This window comes from Balaenoptera musculus, chromosome 10 (assembly GCF_009873245.2).
Source record: "Balaenoptera musculus isolate JJ_BM4_2016_0621 chromosome 10, mBalMus1.pri.v3, whole genome shotgun sequence".
NCBI classification, from domain to species: domain Eukaryota; kingdom Metazoa; phylum Chordata; class Mammalia; order Artiodactyla; family Balaenopteridae; genus Balaenoptera; species Balaenoptera musculus.
Window position 1 is genome coordinate 54769835 of NC_045794.1, and position 18761 is coordinate 54788595.

The 18761-nt window shown below is 41.4% G+C and overlaps 1 protein-coding gene across 1 annotated transcript; it reads right to left on the bottom strand.

Moving 5' to 3' along the window:
* Window positions 1-13758: 13758 nt before the first annotated feature.
* On the bottom strand, window positions 13759-15197 carry LOC118901744 (ubiquitin carboxyl-terminal hydrolase isozyme L1-like). Its single transcript, XM_036865272.1, is given in 2 exon segments — window positions 13759-14157; window positions 14160-15197. Coding segments are annotated over 2 exon segments (681 nt in total). The 5' UTR covers window positions 14442-15197.
* Window positions 15198-18761: the final 3564 nt, after the last annotated feature.

An 18761-nucleotide genomic window follows, 5' to 3' on the forward strand; every position in this document is an offset into this window, starting at 1 on the left:
GTCTGAAGTCATGGGAAATCAGAGTCAGGCTAATTTTCCAGTCCAGTTAATATGTTTTTATTAGATACAGAATCAGCGGGTCGCATTGTGTAACCTTGGAAGAACAAGCACCTATGAGTGGCCATTCGAGGACTGAGGATTGTCTTTAAAACTTAAGACTATTTAAAGCAAATGCCTCCATTAACACAGCACTGAGGATGCAGTAAGTGCCACCAGGTTGGGGGCACGGGGTGTCTTAGAGAAAGATAAGCAGAAAACAACATGGTGTGATGAATCATCAAGCAATTCAGACTAAATACTATAAGATTTAGGGCTCTCTGCTGGTTTGCAACAATGCAAAGCTTCCTGAGGTTAGATGATTGTTGCGAACTGAATAAAGAGATGACATGGAGAGATGAAAGGGACTTAGGAAAGGCGGGGAGCCCTAAGCAGTGGCAGGAGGGGCAAGAGGCTGATTCAGAAGCCTCAGAGGCTTGAGGGAGGCTGGGTTCCACCCTCAGGGGAAGGCACAGAGGGTCCCACTGTCCCTTGACATCAGGAAGATGGAAGGAAGCTGAATTGTCAGTAGAGGAGAGGCCAAAGCCATGGATGTTTATCACACATCTACCATAGGCAATGCGCTTTCCATGTGATTTGATGTAACCTCCAAATGACATGGGGAGGTGAGTGCAGAAGTCACCTCTTTACAGAAGTGGTGTCGAACCCAGGGTTGTTTGCAACCAAAGCACATGCTATTTTCACAAGACACCCACCATCCCTGTAGGGATGGATCAGCTGGAACCTGTAGAAAACGGGCAGGTCTGGTGACTCCACGTGGGATGACGGAATGAGGACACTGTGTAATCGGACACTGTGTAATCGGCATATGGACGTTCCTTCCTTCTGCCCACAATCCTAGAAGGCAGACTTTGACCTTTCTAGAGATCTCACAAAGGTACAGCTGTCCACAATCTCCGCCCTGCCTCCCTTTTGTCCAGACACACCCAGTATGGACCAGACCCAGGTGTGCCCTGCAGAGGAAGTGGGAAGAGGGTTTACTTCACACCCATTTCAAAATGGAGGCATTTGCTTTAAATAGTCTTAAGTTTTAAAGACAATTTCTCACCTGGAGATGAGTGGATATTTAAGGAAGAGGTAACAATTATGTGGGCACAGAAGGTGAAAGGAAGGATAAAATCACAGTGTGGAAAATAAAACAGAAGAGGCATTTGGTGCTTTTGCTGGTGTAGAAGTCAGGAGAGCCAGGTTGGAATTCCAGCTCCATGTCTAAGAAGATGCGTGACTTAGAGTAATGTAAGTAATGTAAGCGCCAGGTCTCACCTGTGAAACTTAGATGGTGATGCCTACCTCACTAGAATATTGTTTCAAAGGAGGTAACTTTAAATACTCCTACGGATAGCATATAGTAAAGGCTATATAAGTTGTGGTTATTTTCATTAAAGTGAATTATTTTTTTGCACTGTAAGATTTACCATTCCAACTATAGTCAGCTTTGGCTAAAAATAAAACTTATCTGCTTAGGTAAACACCTATTAATGGTGGGGCTTTAGAGTAGGCAGGTGCTCTGAATATTCCCCAGAACCAAGAGTGCTTAAAAACACTATTACCAGCTGTATAGCACAGGGAGCTCAGCTCGGTGCTCTGTGATGACCTAGATGGGTGGCATGGGGGGGGGGGGAGGGAGGTCCAAAAGGGAGGGGATATACGTATACGCAGAGCTGATTCACTTTGTTATACAGCAGAAAACTAACACGACAGTGTAAAGCAATTATACTGCAATTTAAAAAAAGGCTATTATCTTCTGCTCAGAGTGATGGCAAGATAGAGTAAAACGGGGGCAATGGTGGTGTGTGCGGTGAGGGAGGGTTGGTGTGGACATGGGCCAATGGAAGCGATCTTCTGACTGAATGTACTGATGGATTTGAAGGTGGTGTGCAAAGAACACGTGCCATGCACATCATCATCAGGGATCCACCTCAAGTCACCAGTGTGTTAGTGGCAGAGGGAGAATGGAACACGGGGTTCCTAAAACCCAGCCAGATGCTTCCTCCGGCACCATGCCATCTTGGGAATGTGGAGGCTACACCTCTCTTCTGATATTTCATGGTTATTTAGAGTTTAGCTGTAGTACAGTCTCCATGTGTCAGTGCCTGATGGGAGAAAGTGAATTAATTAAAGTCTCCTCATGCTGTTATTTATCAGCTTGTCTACAGTTTTCATTGTAAGGCCAAGTTATCCCAGAGATATCAAGACTTTCTTTGGTGGAGCACCAAGCATGGGGGAAGGAGAGACTCAATCCTTAGAAAAGTTCAAGGGGCTAGATCTTTGAGGAAAAGGCACAGCTCAGCCTGAAAGCTTTGAAACTTGCTTCTGAAGAAGGTCAGGAAGTGTGTGTGTGTGTGGGAGGTGTTCAGTCAACCAGAAGGAATTCTGAACAGCTTGGCTTTTGCTGTGTATATGGAATGGAACTGGCTTTTTTTCTTTTCTTCTTTTCAGTAGATTGTAAAGATGGTTACAAAAAAAAATTACAAGCTTCCTGAGGGAAGGAATGTCCCTCATGGGACATTACTCTGGAAACTACTTTGTAACTATGTTTCTGTGTATTTTAGATATTTTGGCTTAAATTAAAGGTAGCAAAAACATACAGTCTATGCTATGATGTAGGTTTTGTTTTTATCAACAAAAATTTGCATACTACATTACCGAAGGTGGGTTCAGATATTAAGAATAAATGGCATAAAGAAATATTTCCAGAGATGATTAAGGTGAGGTACCTGAATCAGTCACTATTTGCAATTACTATTGTAGTGTGTGATTTTGTAGACAGGTAAAGATAATTTCCTGCAAAATTCTCCTAATCTAGAACTATTCCTTACACTACTCATTTTGCAGACATTTGAGAGGAAAACAGCAAGAGAAAGCCCAGTGCTGACCTGGTGTAGAAGTATGCATTTAGTTCTCTAGTCTGCATCATTTATATGTTATACTCTCTGGGACTATAAACTGCTTAAACAAAAGAAGAGGAATGAATGGTAGGGAATCAACCCCTTTGTTTACTCATTGTAAGCAAACCATCAGATAATCAAATCACAAAAATCTTTGTCTTGCTAGCAGTTTCACTTATCTGAGTATGTAAATCATCCTCTCACCTCTTCACCTTATGTCACAAGAGAAATAGGAATTGAATGGTATCCAAATAACTTGGATGCATTTGCTTGCTTCACTGTACCTTACACTCAGAGTAAAGATAAGGTCTGAGAGTTCTTTTTCAATTTTTAAACCCAAAGCTGATTATAAGTGCAAAACACTTCCAAAATATATACTAAGAAAATGAATGTATGTTTCATTTAGATTAAACAGGAGATCCCAGGAGAATTTTAGAAACACTTTGGAAGCTGGGGAAGTGGAGAAAAGAATGTATATTTATTCATAGGACTTATGGTGCTTACCTACAAGAAATTTCAAATATTTCCCTTCCAAACAAGAACATATGCCTAATACATTCCATCATGATTTATAGGTGTGAGTTCAGGAGGTAAAGTCATGTGGGGTAAGAAGAAGGCATTGAACAATAGTCAAATCAGTTGAGAGTTGCTTAAGTCATTGACCTTTGTGAATTCTAGTTCTGGTGGCAATGATCGGTGCTTTAAAATATTTAATTATTTAACACTTACTTTGCACTTTCTATGTACAGGACTACTCTAAATACTTTGTAAGTAATTAATAGAACACTATGAGGTAGGTGCTGTAATTATCTTTACAGAGGAGATTATGGAGGTTCAGGGAGGTTAACTAAATTTCCCAAGAACACACAGCTTGTAAGAGGCAAAGCTGGGATTGGAACTCAGTCTGGATCTGGAGTCTGTGTTCTCTGCTGCTCCATTTACTGAAGAGCAAATTAATAAGCATTTGATAGTTGCATTCTATGTGTCAGTCTTTCAAACAGGTCAAGGTGGCTACCGAATTCCTAAGAATATATACATACAGTTTCTCTAAAAGCTCAAGCCATATAATGCTGCAATATGAGAAGCAAGGGAGAATACACTCTTGCTGTATTTTCTGTTTTCCCTAGACAGTTTTGTTCTCTAGGTATGCCCAGGATAGTTAAAGGGCCTAAAAACCGTTTAATATAAGGAGATGATGAAGAATCTAGCGACATTTAACCTGGAGAAGAGAACTCTTGTTGGGAAAATGACCAGAGCAATTCTAGGCTTTACATGATGTTCATGAAATCCAGAGGAAGAAAGAGCAGCATTCCCAGCCCCTTCAGAAGAGCAAAGAGGCTTATTTTCTAGAAGCCTCCAGCAAACCCCCTGTGTTAGGGTCCTCCAAGAGCAGACATCAAAGTAAGATTATATGTGCTGAGCTTTTATACGAGAAAGTGCAAGTGTGAAACGAAATAAGGAGCTGGGAAGGCTGGAAGAGCTGTCAGACCTTGCCAGAAGTCTCCTGTGCAGTGAGAGAAAGAGAGAGAAAGAGTCCTTCATTGCGGTGCCCTCTGAGCATAGCCTCAGGGAAATCCTTTAGCCAAAATCAGTTGACAAAGGAGTTCAGTGTCTCCCAGGAACCCGTCTGTCTTAGTACCCTTAGGATCCGTAAACCAGGGGATGGATTTCAAAGTGCAGCACCTGGAGCCCTTGGTCAACCACGCTCCTGCGACAGGAGGTGAGATGCATTCTCATGGCTGCTATGTCTCTCCTCACAGTTCGTTGGTCCATTATTAAATTAATCTTTGTATCAGGGGATTAAATGCCCTGATTGGCTGAGGCCTGAGTTCTTGAACCAGTCACCCTGGCAAGGGGGATGGGATTTCCCATAGGCCCATTAAGTCCACCGCCTGAGTTAGCTTCCCCTCCAGCATGTGGGTTGTGGGGAGGAGGGACTGATACCTAAATAAAAATCTGGCAACCCCTAGGAAGGGGAAAGGGGGATAACATTTATGGTTTTGTAATTCTAATCCTGATCTAACACCAAAGCCTGTGCTTTGTTTTTCTGCATCACAGTATTTCTTAAAATCTATGGTGAGCAGGTATTAATAGTTGTGGTGTTTGGGGTGGGAGAATGGGGATCAAATTCTATCTCACTGAAAATCATCCAATCTATGACATATGACTAGTTTTAGATCATGTCATAAGTTGTTGACGACCTCACATCTTGAAGTAGGAATACAGCAAATGTAGTAGCGAATATTTACAGAGCAATAATTATGTGCCTGACAATGTGCTTTATATCCACTCTCACACTTAATGCCCACAATACCCTGTCAGATAAACATTCTTACCAGCTCCAGACGAAGTAGGAGGACACTAAGGGCTCACAGGGTTAAGAAACTCTGCTGAACAGAGCAAGTAATTAAGCGGCTGATCGTCTGATGGCAAAGTGGTACCATCTCCTCCTCCTCCAATTCTCCCTCTATCACTTCTCCAGCTTTCTTCAACAAAGCTTTTGAAAAATAAGTTTGCTTTCCAGGAGCTGTTCTCTTCTAGGTGAAAATGGGAGAGCTGGGTGTTCTCTCAGGCACTGTATTAGTGGCATTCTGCCAACGTTGTCTTGAGATGGCTGTTGAAGGCTCTTGAGGCTGGCACGATGACAACTGGAAGGGCAGGTTGCCCTTAATGTCCAATAACTGCAAGTAGCAAAATACAGTGCAGTGCTTTAGATGTAGTGTTTGGCTGACTTTGTAAAGAGAACTGTTTTATGTATCCATCGTGGGTGCTCAGCTAGGTATGGATACACACCAAGATCACATGCAGCTGGCATTTTAGGGAACCCATAGAAAGACAGACAAGGACCTAAATAATGAGGGCCATGGAGAGCATTTCAGTGGTCATCTCAGTAACAACTTATTTCATTGCAGTAATCTTTACTGTGGTGTGCCCTGCTTTAAAGAATACAAGTCAACAACACAGATAAATGAAAGGGTGATTATCCACTTTGAAAAGGCATAATGAGTTTACACGAGAATCTCTTATATATCAACAAAATGCATTTAAAATGCAATTCATTATGTACAATACTTCATGTTTTTTTCCGGAGTGCAGCCATTGGTTTAAGGGCTGTTCACATACATATGTTTTGAAGAAATATATTTCAGATTGATCTTGCTGAACCCAATTTCAACACATTATTATATATCTATACATCCAGAAATATTCATGAAGGCCCTACTATGTGCAAGGCCCTATACTACACTTTTATACTTTGACTGGGTGGTTCTGGGGTGAGGCCCAGATTCTGCATTCCCAACAAGTTCCCAGACCACACTTTCAGTAGCAAGGGTTTCTAGAAAATCAAGCTGGGAAACTGGGCAGAAACTTAGGAGATATGAGAGGCATGGAAACTCCCAGCCCAGTGTCAACCACAGGATGAGTCTGGGAAGGATGCTTGCTGCTGCCCACTAGTGGTTGGGCCTCTGGTAACCTCACTGCTACCTGCACTAGCTGCTGCATGCCCTCAGCTTCCCCTGTTGTTACTGGACACTGGGTGTTGTAGTCCCTGAAGCTGGACTGAATTCCTATTTGCAGTAATTGCTCCTGCCTCCGAGACCTGAGTGAGACCATTTGGTTGAACAAGCCAGGGGAGCACACCTGTACTCTTTTCCTTGGAGAATGGGAAAAGCTGGTGGTATCTACTCTTTTCTGCTTCTGTAGTGGGGGTCAGGCCCCGCTTTCAGCCATGACTCACAGTATAAGAAATTCCCCAGGGCTTCCCTGGTGGCATAGTGGTTAAGAATCCGCCTGCCAATGCAGGGGACACGGGTTCGAGCCCTGGTCCGGGAAGATCCCACATGCCGTGGAGCAAATAAGCCCGTGGGCCACAACTACTGAGCCTGCATGCTGCAACTACTGAAGCCCACGCGCCTAGAGCCCATGCTCCACAACAAGAGAAGCCACCGCAATGAGAAGCCCACGCACCACAACGAAGAGTAGCCCCCACTCGCCACAACTAGAGAAAGCCCACGCAGCAACGAAGACCGAACACAGGCAAAAATAAATAAATAAATAAATAAAATAAAAAAAAGAAATTCCTCAGACCTAAGAAGGAGGTTCAGATGCTGGACAGCTAAAAAAAAAAAAAAAGAAAAGATAAACGTCCACTATGAACGATATGAGTTTATGCATATAAAAAAGACTCGTTTAGGCATGTAGCTCACCTTACATGAGCCAATGCACGGAGGTAAAATTCCCACATAGCTTAACCTTGGGCTCACCACTCCTCTCCCCAACCTCAAATGGAAGAAGTGGCTCTCCTGTGTTATGTGGCATGCTCATGTGGCCCCTTCCAGAACATCCCCCTGTTCCAATTCTCATTTGCTTTATTTCATCTCCCATTTCACTGCAAATTTTTCTTGTGTCAGGAAGTTTTTTCTGGATTTAGTTTGTGAGGGTCAATGAGCTCCAAATGTATCCCATTCATCTTCCTGATGGGATTTATAGGGTAACTTCTCCAATATTAAAAAATAAACGTAAATCTTAATGTTGTGGCTAAGAAGAATGAGAAATGTCAAAGTGTGCGCACATTGGTTCCCCTTTTAGGATCACTCTCCCTCTCCACACTGGAAGCTGGTTTTCATTAAAATGTGACATTTATCTTCCCAAAGTGAATTTGTCTTGCTACAATAATAGGAAAATGTCACAATTTGCTGCAAAAAAAAAAAAATACAGGAAAAGATAAATAGTAGTTTTTAATGAAAACCTTAATTTTAAAATAATGCTTTTCTTAAATACCCAATACTCTAAGAGAGGGAAAAAATGTCATGAGAATTCAAATAAAGTAAATTCTAATGTCCTCTGAGGAGAATACACTGAACAAAGATGCTTGTTGTCAAAACACTGCAAAGCACTGCAATAGAGCCTTTCATTGCCACATACGTTCCCCTATTACCAGTCATGAAATGCAGGAATTGTAGACGATTAGGAATGGAGATGGTAGGTTTAGACTTTGTTGGGTGAGATGGGGAAAGGGTGCCTGGGACAAGCAGCCACTGGCTGGAACTTCCCCACTTTTAATCAGATGTAGACACAGCCATCAGTAAGAGGGCTCAGCTGCTGGAGTGGGTGTGACTTCTCCAGGCCGGACAGACTGCCCTAGGGCTGGCATTACAGACCACAGTTAACTTAAAAACTAACTATGCATAACTTAAACATTAACTTCACAGATGTAGCTAATAGGAGAAGCATTGGGCTGGAGGTCCCAGACCCAATTTTAATTCTGGCTCTGACCCTCTTTCCTCATCTGAAGAATGAAAGGATTGGTATAAATGTTCACAAAGATTTTCCCTCTTTTCAGATTGCGGGGTCCTAAAGATGAAAAGAATTTCTCTCTACAACATGCTCTGCTGGGAGAAGAAGGGCAAGATTAGGAAAGGACTTTAACGAGAAATGGAGGAAATGAAAACCTTAAAAAGTCAGAAGTAGCTAGAGAAAGAGGGAAATATGGAGAGGTCTTTGGTGGGTAGATAATACGAGGACTCCTCGTCAAAATACACTGCTGTCGCTTCTCCCTTTCCCTGGGGCTGAGGAATGGAGGGGACACTTCGACACAATCATTCGCTGAGGGTTCTCAGTAGCTTTAATATCTGTTTCCGAATGAGATAATCTTAGTAACTCACTACTAGGTGAAATGATATTCTGATTATCAGTGGGGACAAGATAAAATCAAGTCTCATATCACAGTTTCTCTTCCATTGATCCTTAAGACCCTTTTTTTGAATAAAAGACTAGTAATCTCTATACTTAGACCTTGAAACATGATTCAGAACCAAGGTAGAGATAAGAATCAGGAACCAAACCCCAGCCACAGCCATGCAAGCGTCTAAGTGAAGGTGCCTGGTTTTTGTTTTTATATACATTAGTTTTCAATATGTTCAATATACTGAGAAAAGAAAAAGAGGAGGCTGGCTCTTTAAAAAAGAATTCGTTTTTAGTCTTCTGGTAGTTGAGAGTTACACAGATCGATAGATTTACTTACTTTATTTTTAATTTTTGCCACTTGAATTATAATATGCCTTGGTATGGTCCTCTTTGGGTTCATCTTGTTTGGGACTCTCTGTGCTTCCTGGACCTAGATGTCTGTTTGCTTTCCCAGGTTAGCGAAGTGTTCAGCTATTATTTCTTTAAATAATTTCTCTGCCTCTTTCTCTCTCTTCTCTGTCTGGGACCCCTATAATGAGAATGTCAGTACATCTGATGTTTTCCCAGAGGGCTCTTAAACTATCCTCATTTCTTTTAATTCTTTTTTCTGTTCATCCTGGGTGATTTCCACAACTGTCTTCCAGTTTGCTATCTGTTCCTCTGTATCATCTAATTGATTGTGGATTCCTTCTAGTGTAGTTTTCATTTCAGTTATTGTATTCTTCAATTCTGTATGGTTCTTCTCTACATTTTCTTTGTTAAAATTCTCACTGTGTTCATCCACTCTTCTCCTGAGTTTGTTGAACACCTTTCTCATCACTACCTTGAACTCTTTCTTGAGTAGATTGCTTTGCTTTTCTCCACTTCATTTAGTTTTTGTTCTGAGGTATTGTTTGGTGCCTGCATTTGGAACATATTCCTTTGTCTCCTCATTTTGCCTAATTTCCTGTGTTTATTTCTATGTAGTAGGTAGGTCGGTTACATTTCCTGCTCTTGGAGAGGTGGCCTTATGTAGGAGATGCCCTATGGGGCCCAGCAGCACACTGCCCTCTGGTCACCAGAGCTGTATGCTCTCGGGGGCCCCCTCTGTGGGCTGCGTGGGCTCTTCTGTTGTGGTGGGCTGACTACTGTAGGCACACTGGCAGGCAGGGCTGGCCCCCAGCCTGATTGGCTGCCAGGACCTGCCTTGCGCAATGGCTGCCCACCTGCTGGCGTGGGCCTGGGTCCCAGCATGGCGGGCTGGGGTGTCCGGGACTCGTGCTGGCCCACTGATGGGCAGTTAAGCCCCTGCTTCTAGTAGGTTAGAGGGAAGACTCCAAAATGGCACCTGTCAGCACCAGTTTCTTGCAGTAGAATGAGCTGTCAGAAATGGTTGCTGCCAGCTTCTGTGTCTCCAGGGGGAGACCCAGTTGCCTCCTGCCTCTTTGGGAGGCTCTCCAAGATCAGCAAGTGGGTCTAACCCAGGCTCCCTTCAAAGTACTGTCTCTGCACTGGGACCCAACAAATTTATAATTGTGAACCAATGGAAACAAACATCAATCGTGAAGGGATAAGTTAAAAAATTAGGAACTCTGATGATGGAGACCAGTGTCACTCAACCCTTTTACCTGTTTCCACATCATTCCGCTTACACATCCTACTCTTATCTGGAAGGGAACGGAGGACATAATGAGAACCACGGATGCAGACCTGTGCATTTATTGGCATGGAAAAATGTCCCAACATTGCTGACTGGAAAGCCAGGATCTTTGACCTGATGTAGAATTACACCTACATATACAAATCCATAGGTAACTCTAAGCACATTCACCAAAATGCAAATGGTGGCTGTCTTTAGAGAGAGGGGTTTCAAGTGATTTCTAATATCATATTTGTGCTTTTCTGCTCTGTTTGAATTCTTATAATGAGCATATATCATATTTATACTCAGAAGAAAAAGCAGGAAAGCATTTTAAAAAAGAATAATAAACATAAGCAGTAGTAATCGGCCATAGGTTTAAAAAGCTGGAAAATAATTTTTTCTCAGAATATAGCAACTCAACAGAATATTAACAGTTTTTTAAATGCAGCACAGTTTGGTGGTCTTGTGTTTCATTCGTTTTTCTACCATTTGAAGGGTGTATATAAATACGTGCTCTAAGGAGAATCCACCAAAGTATTCAGATAAAAAGTGAGATCTAAAGATGTGATGTGGGTCAAACATCTGAAACTTTAGTCAGAAATAATACCAAATGGTTAGCTGTTTTCTATCATTTACAAAAAGTATGTAAATGATGAAGTTTTCATTTGTCATGCAGACATTGTTAGAATTATTGAGACATAGCCTAGAGAGAAAGGGAGGAGGCGTTTGGTTTTATATCTGCTTTTTAGAAGACATTTGTATGAAAGAGAAATAACAGTGTCAGTAACGTCTCAAATACAGAGGACATCTAAGGGTACAGGACACATCAGATGTATGTCTCAGACACAGCGACAAATTTCAAAGAGTACTCCGTTGTTAGAAGGTTATGCGATGTTGAAATACTAGCTTGGTACTCAAGAGGTAAGGTTTTTAAATGGTTATCTTTCATTAGATTTATTCAGAAATTTAGTATGTGAGAGTTTAGTGTTAATAAAGAGCTACAAAGCTCAGCAGACAATTGGAATAAAAGATTTTGAATTGAGCAGAAATGCCTCTCCTCCCTGCAGACTTATGATTATGTGCAGTGAATGAGTGTTGGCATTAGAAAGCTAAACCACGTAACACATACAGAATATTAGTATTCAGTAAACAATCACGATTGCAGTCATCAAGTGCCGAAAGTCTGCCACGTGTGTTCCCAGCCTCCTTTAAAAGTAGTGCAGCTGTTACCTTAATGGATGAGAATCCAGGGTAATATCAAGGAATAAAAAATTGTTCAGTTTGATTAGTTCTAGGGGGGTGTCATCTTCAAAATGTGCCTAATTCGATAACACCAGGGCATTTCTGGGAGACGAAAGAAAATAAGGATAATGTGATGTAAATAGATACATTATTATTTTCATCTCTTTTGACATAAACCATTCTAGAAGCAAAATGACAGCAAAGAGGTGAGAAATAGGGAAGCAGCCTCTTCCATCTGTAGAAAATTGCGTGGTGGGCTGAGAGCCATGGGTCAGAGGAACAAGAGTGGACCCCAAGCAGACTGGCTTCCCCCTAATAATTGCAATAGTAGATCACATTCATGGAATGTTTAATATGTTCCAGACCTTTCGCTAGCTGCCTCACATGGATTAGATCATTTAACCTTCACCACCACCCTGCAGGGAAAGAACTGTTATCACTGTCATTTTACAGATATGAAAATTGAAGCTTGGAAAAGCTAGGTAATTTCTCAAGGTCACACAGTAAGGAGCGGAGCTGGTATTTGGACTCAGATATGCCGATGGGTCCCTCAACTAGTACATTTCATTGCTTCCCCGTGCCTGCTGGGTAAGGAGGGCCTTCGTGTATGTAACCTGCCAGAGCCCTCATCCTCAATATCCCAAACCAGTTTCTTTTTGGGAAATTGGGAATCTTTTTTATCTTATGCCTTGGAAATACTTTCTGTCAAGCCAAGTTCAGGCCGTTTTTATCCTGTTGTCCTTGAAATGCTCTCTCTCCACCTGCCTTTCCCCCAAACCCCCTGAAAGCTCTTGAAGTTGATCTACAGAAGAGTTAAATACATACCTAATTAGAAAGCAAGAGGGAAAGGATGGGCCTGGAAGTGCTCAGAACTAAAATTTGGGTGTTGAACCCTCTGGCAGTATTCTTCCTTACTCTGTCTAGTGACTTGAATATGGCCAGCTGACATGAAATGTTCCTGGAGATTTGAATCACTATTGGAGTTCAACTTCTTCTTGGTTTAAATTCCTTTTAAAAATGAGACCAGGCTTACTCAGGGTAGGAAATGAGTGGTAATCCATTTCACAATTAAGGCAGTCTTCTTCTTTTTATTTTTATTTTTATTGGAGTATATAGTTGATTTAAAACGTTGTGTTAGTTTCTGCCGCACAGCAAAGTGAATCAGTTATACGTATACATATATCCACTCTTTCTTAAATTCTTTTCCCATATAGTTCACCACAGAGTACTGAGAAGAGTTCCCTGTGCTATACAGTAAGTCCTTATTAGTTATCTGTTTCATAAAGGCAGCCCTTGTTACTTCCATTAACCCAGAGAAAGGTTGCTGGGAATGTGTGCCTCCAATTTTCTTGCTCCCATTTCCTTCTTAGAGGGAAAATAAGGTGATTTCATCTAGACATTTTTACTCTCAACTCTATTTTTTAATAAAGAATTTAAATTATTTACTTTCATCCTTTGAAAGATGAAATCTCCTTGAAACAGTGTTGACTACTTTGATCACTTGGGTTATGTATCTAGACCAGGACATTATACTATTCATTAATGGTAACAATAATAACCACTGGAAATACTAGAATTCATTTGTAGAGAAAATTGCAGGTATCCTCAAGACATCTTCAAAGTGTTGACAAGCCTCAATCAATTAATAATCAAAATCCATGCTAGATCACTGAGATTTTAGATAAGAACTCATTCTTAAAAATTTTGCTACTAAACATGGTGTAATCATTTTCAAAGATAACAGAAATTTAATAATATATTGAGTAATGGAACTCAAAACTTTCATGCATGACTACTAGATTAGACCTAGCATCTGTTGAGAAATCTATCGTTGAAATGGGTAAGCACAATTGTGATTTGTTACTAAAATGGGGAAAAAAATGACGAAAACATCTCTGCCCAATTGAAGAGGTCATCCTTCCTTTATCTTATTCAACTTCTATAATGAAACTTGTATTACTACTTTAGTTTTTTTTGTTGTTTGTTTGTTTTTTTATCTCTTAGCAGCAGAAAAATTTTCTTCCTTTTAAGGACAATTAAGCCACATCCAAGGCCTTAGCTTACAGATACAAACCAAAGTAGCCATGAAAGCATTAGATATTGAGGTATAAGACATACAATGAGGGTTAAGTGCTTATCTGCAGAACTGAAGGAGAACAGCTGTGCTCTACAAGTACTGAAGCATCTGAGACCACATAGGTAGGGATATACTTTCACGATGAAGGGAAGGGGAGAGAAAGCGAAGTGCCGCACCACGAGGCATTAGGCTGCCTTGCAGAGGGCCACGGCGGAGAAGCAGACCTCCCCTTGCTCGCGCTCAGTGACTTCTCTGCAGACCTTGGCGGTGTCCTGCAGCAGTGAGTCCTCTGAACTGGTGCCACAGTTCACCGGAAAAGGCATCCGTCCATCAAGTTCATAGACTTGAACAACGTGGCCATCCACGTTGTTAAACAGAGTAAAATGAAAGTTCACTTTGTCATCTACCCGGCATTGGCCTTCCCGTGCCACGGCATCATGGGCTCCCTGGAGGGCCTCATTCTTTTCAAAGCATTTTGCTCTGTCTTCAGGGTACAACTTCTCTGTTTCAGAAAGAAACTGTTTGGGAACTGACCCATCCTCGAACTCCAGTTTGTCCTGATTGTTGGCCACTGCGTGAATGAGAGTCCGATGGTTCCACAGGAGTTGCCAATGGTCTGCTTCATGAAGTACATCTTAGGACTTACTTCTTGTCCCTTCAGCACTTCAATCTGTTTTTTCCTGAAGTTCTCATGCTGGGCCGTGAGAGGAAGGAGGCGCAGTAGCGCGCAGGCTGGCGCCGGCACCGAGCCCAAAGACTTCTCCTCCAGGCCCAGCACGTCCTCCAAGTGCCACTGGCCGGCGACCCCCAGCCGGGCCAGCACCTTGTTCAGCATCTCCGGGTTAATCTCCATCGGTTTGAGCTGCATCTTCGCGAACTAGGGAAGGAAGCGCAACCCAGAGAAGAGGAAAAACAGCCACTACTTTAGATTTGTATCTTGTCCAGATTCTTACTCAAAATATTAGCCAAGTCATGTACTATTGGTGCTTCTCACTATTTAATTAGGTTCAAAATCTAACCATTTTATCAAGTACAGATGGATTCGAAGACTGAGAATCACCAATATGTCTGTATGAAAGACTCCTGGGAGATAATGAGCAGGAGGAGATTTTTTATTAGGAAGAAGGAAGAATTGAATTAGTGAGCTGGATCTATATCTCTATTGCTAAGTTTCAAAGCTGCTTGCTTCTTTATGCTTATATTAGAAGTAACTCAAACAACAGATTTTTATTGAGCATGAAATATTCTGGGCAAGGTGATACATGAGGGATTGTCCCATACACAGAGGAGGGTAACACATACTCTAATTTAAGGATTTAGATCAGGAGATTAGAAATATGTACATAAAAATATTATTAAAAAGTATAAGGTAAGTGTGAAATGTCAGTGTGAGCAATAAGTGCTGAAGGAATTCAGAGTTTGCTTCAGGTTAGAGTAATCTGGGGAGGCTTCATGGAGGAGGTGGGATCTGATCTGCACTTGAAAGGATGCCTTGATGGACAATATTGTTGCCTAACCACCATCCATTCACCCTTCTTTGCGTATTTTTCAGAAACCCTCCCCCATGCAGGACACATACCTCAGGGAAAGCAAACTCCATCTTAAACTCCAAGGGAGAATCCTGATTAGTCTAATGTGAAGTCATCATGGTAATCCTATCCACTCTTTCTTCCCCTCCCCCCATGATTTGTTCAGGGAGCCAAACTTAATGCCAATCAGTGACTGGCATTTCCCCTAGCAATGGTCTAGGGACATGACCTAAATGGGTCCAATCAGTCTAAAAGGAAAGACCTTTGTTTCATAATTGGGAATAAGATTTTTATTCTCTCCTACTGTGCAGGAAAAGGATGTTGGTTGCCCTGATGGCCTCTGGCAGTCTTTTTGAGATCATGAGGGCCCCTGGCACATGGAGGAAGGCTGAGGCTGGAGAACAGGGGAGATTCAGAGCTGGAGCCCTATTTGTACTGTGCCTGGAGCTTGATCTGCCTCTAGATCTCCTATTATATGAGACAGTACATTTCTTCAATGTTTAAGCCAGATAGAGTCAGGTTTTCTGTAACCCCCAGCCAAAGTCATGCAAACTGCTATCAAGTAGTAGAGTTGATTCCTTCCCTAGCATATATTTAACTTTTTCCCTAACAAAGGAAATAAATTAAATGCTATGTGGTTTTTTTTTTTTTTTAGGGGGGAAGGGTAGGAATCCCTCTACCATTTTTCCTTGTGGTTTAAATGAGAGAGACAATCTATTAGCTCCAAGTACGTTTGGATGCCATGATTGATTCAGACAGACATGGGCATAGGAGACAAGAGAAAGTTGCTGAGGCTTCTGAAAAGAAGCTCCTTTCCCCTGGGAACTACCAGATATATCTTTCTCTGCTCCCCTGTGTGGTCGGGGAGCAGAGATGGGTTGTGTTAGTTTCCTAGGGTGACTGTAACAAATCACCACAAACTAGGCGGCTTAAAACAGAAATTTATTCTCTTCCAGTTCTGGGGGCTAGACATCCACAGTGAAAGTGCTGACAGAGCAGCGCTCCTTCCGAAGGCTCTAGAGAAGAATCCCTCCCCTGCACGTTTCTAGCTTCCGGTGGTTGCAGGCAATCCTTAGCGTTCCTTGGCTTGTGGCTGCACCACTCAAGTCTCTGCCATCATCTTCACGTAGAGACACACAGGGAGAGAGCTGTATCCAAATTTCTTTAGTCTTATGAGGATACCAATCATTGGATTAGGACCCATTCTAAACCCAGTTTGACTTCATCTTAACTTGATTAAGATGAATCAAGGGACCCTATTTCCAAATAAGGCCACATTCACAGGTTCCCAGTGGACATGAGTTTTACGGAAACATTATCCAAGCCAGTACAAGGCCTCTTGCAGCCAGTTTTGCCATCCTGAAGGAAGCCAGCCTGAGAATGAAGTTAACACATGGAGCCATACAGAGTCAAGGTGATCTCAAAGTAAATGACATCATTAACCTCTGGATAAAACTGCCTAAAGTTTATTTTACTTTGGATAATTCAATTTATTTAAGCCAGGAAATTTCTCTTTTTATTTAAGTCACTTTGTGTTGAATTTTCTTTTGAGAGTTTCAAAAAGACTTCTGAGAACTTGATACGAATTTTGTTGAGAGATGGGAAAAAGTCATGCTGTATAACAGGGAATGGCAGGAGGAAAAAATCATGAGGATAGAATGAAAGGAGTGTTGGAGTGAAGGTTTGGCTAGAGGAGAATATTTATTGGAGGAGCAGAGGGGCATAAAGTTGTACCGATTGGTTAGTGTACGTTTTTAGAGGTCTGGAAATGTCAAACTAAATAATTTGAACTTTCTTCTGCAGGCAGATGGTGTATAAGATGGTTTCTGAACATGGAAGTTGAATCAATTAACATGATGTTTTAGGTTAATTAACAGTGAAGTGCAAATTATATCGGAAGGGGACAGAAATCAGATCAGAATTGACTGCCTTGATGTTTCCCAATGCAATCAAGAGGAGAGACCTAGCTTCTCATTTCTGGACTGGGATTCATTCCATCCTACTTACCTAACCTGGCCTTCTTCCTGTTCCTAGAACAGACCAGACTCATTCTACTTGAAGGCTTTTGCATTGGGTGTTTGCTCTGTCCCAAACGCTTTTTATTCCTGATCTTTGCATGGCTGGCTCCTTATCATTCAATCCTCAGCTCAACTGTTGCCTCTTCAAGAAGACTTCCCTGACCAGTCAATCTAGAATAGCCTCTTGTCCCTCTGTCACACTGGCTTATTTTGATTCTCAGTAAACTAAGTACCATCTGCTAGATTTCTCATTTATTTATTTATTTTTGTAGCCCCTCCCTTCCCTGCCCCAACTGCAAAATAAGCTTCATAAGAGCAAGGAGCTTGTCAGGTTTTCATGGCTATTTCTCCAGTACCCTATAGGAGCTCAAATAAATATATGTCGTATAAATGATTAATAAATTTGGCTTTGAAGTTTTAAAATTGCTGAAACATTGACTCAATAGTTTAAATAACTTTCAGATGAGCAAAATTAAATAATTTGGCTAATCGGGAGAGAAACTATTTCCAAAGTTAATTTTGCTCAAAAGGCAGGCAGGAGTGGAAGAACTAAAATGCATATTTTTCTCAATGTTCCGAAAAGACAAGAGTAATTTTCAAAACAACACTCTGGTCTCCTAAGGCTGTTTCCACCAGAGATGCCCTGGGCATAAAGAAAAGCTCTAGGGAACTTTGAGGGAATATATTTAAGATTTTCTCTTTCCATTTTCCCTAGCGGCAGTTTCATTTCAAGGCCAGCGGTCTATAACTAGCTCTAGTTTTCTAGAGCAATTTACGTCTCTCAAATGATTCAGAATCAGACTCTTTTGTCGTTACTAGAACTGAGCCCCTGATTTGTTGTCTAGCAGTGGATACCTCTGTGTTCCTTGCCCCCACCAAAGTGCCTCTGACCTCAGCGTGAAGCTCTCCCACTATTAATTATTTTTCTTGAAATATGCCACAGTGCATTTACCAGCTCATTATGAGAAATCTTTGTTGCATACAATGAAGACCAAACAAGCCTCAACAAAGTAATGAAGGAGCACATTCTGTGATGCAGAGAACTTTCTAAGCCAGCCTTTCTCCATGACTCTCCTGGAGTGCTATTATTTATAATATACTCCTGTGACTTTTTCTGAGATTAGAATGAATGAGCTTGTGTACATTACTGATCTGCTTCTTTGACTGAATTCGCTGGTAAATTATTTGAAGTGGCCTATCCAGGCCATGTGAAAAAAGATCTGTGTTAGCTTGAAGGAACTGGCAAGGCTGGGTAGATTGGCCACTAAATTCAAATTACAAATACAGTAACAGCTCAAAAGGGACAAATCTTAATTTACTGTCAACCAAGGTTGGGAATGAAACTCTAAGTGCCTGATAAATATGTCTGACTTACTAAAATTTTTACAGTGAGTACTATATAAAATTACTGGGATATTGGCTGGAATTCGGAAATTTTTGTCACCCAGAAATTTTTGCTTTCCTCCCTCTTCTCCTTCCATTCCCCTCCCCCTACCTTCTCCTTCTTAATAGTTTTATTACTTATTATGGCATTTAATCAGGAATGTCTTTTGAACACGTACCCTTTTAAAAAAAGGCCTCTTTTTAAAGTAAAAACCTCAAGGAAATTAATGGAGTATAGAATAGTAATTTTTATAACTA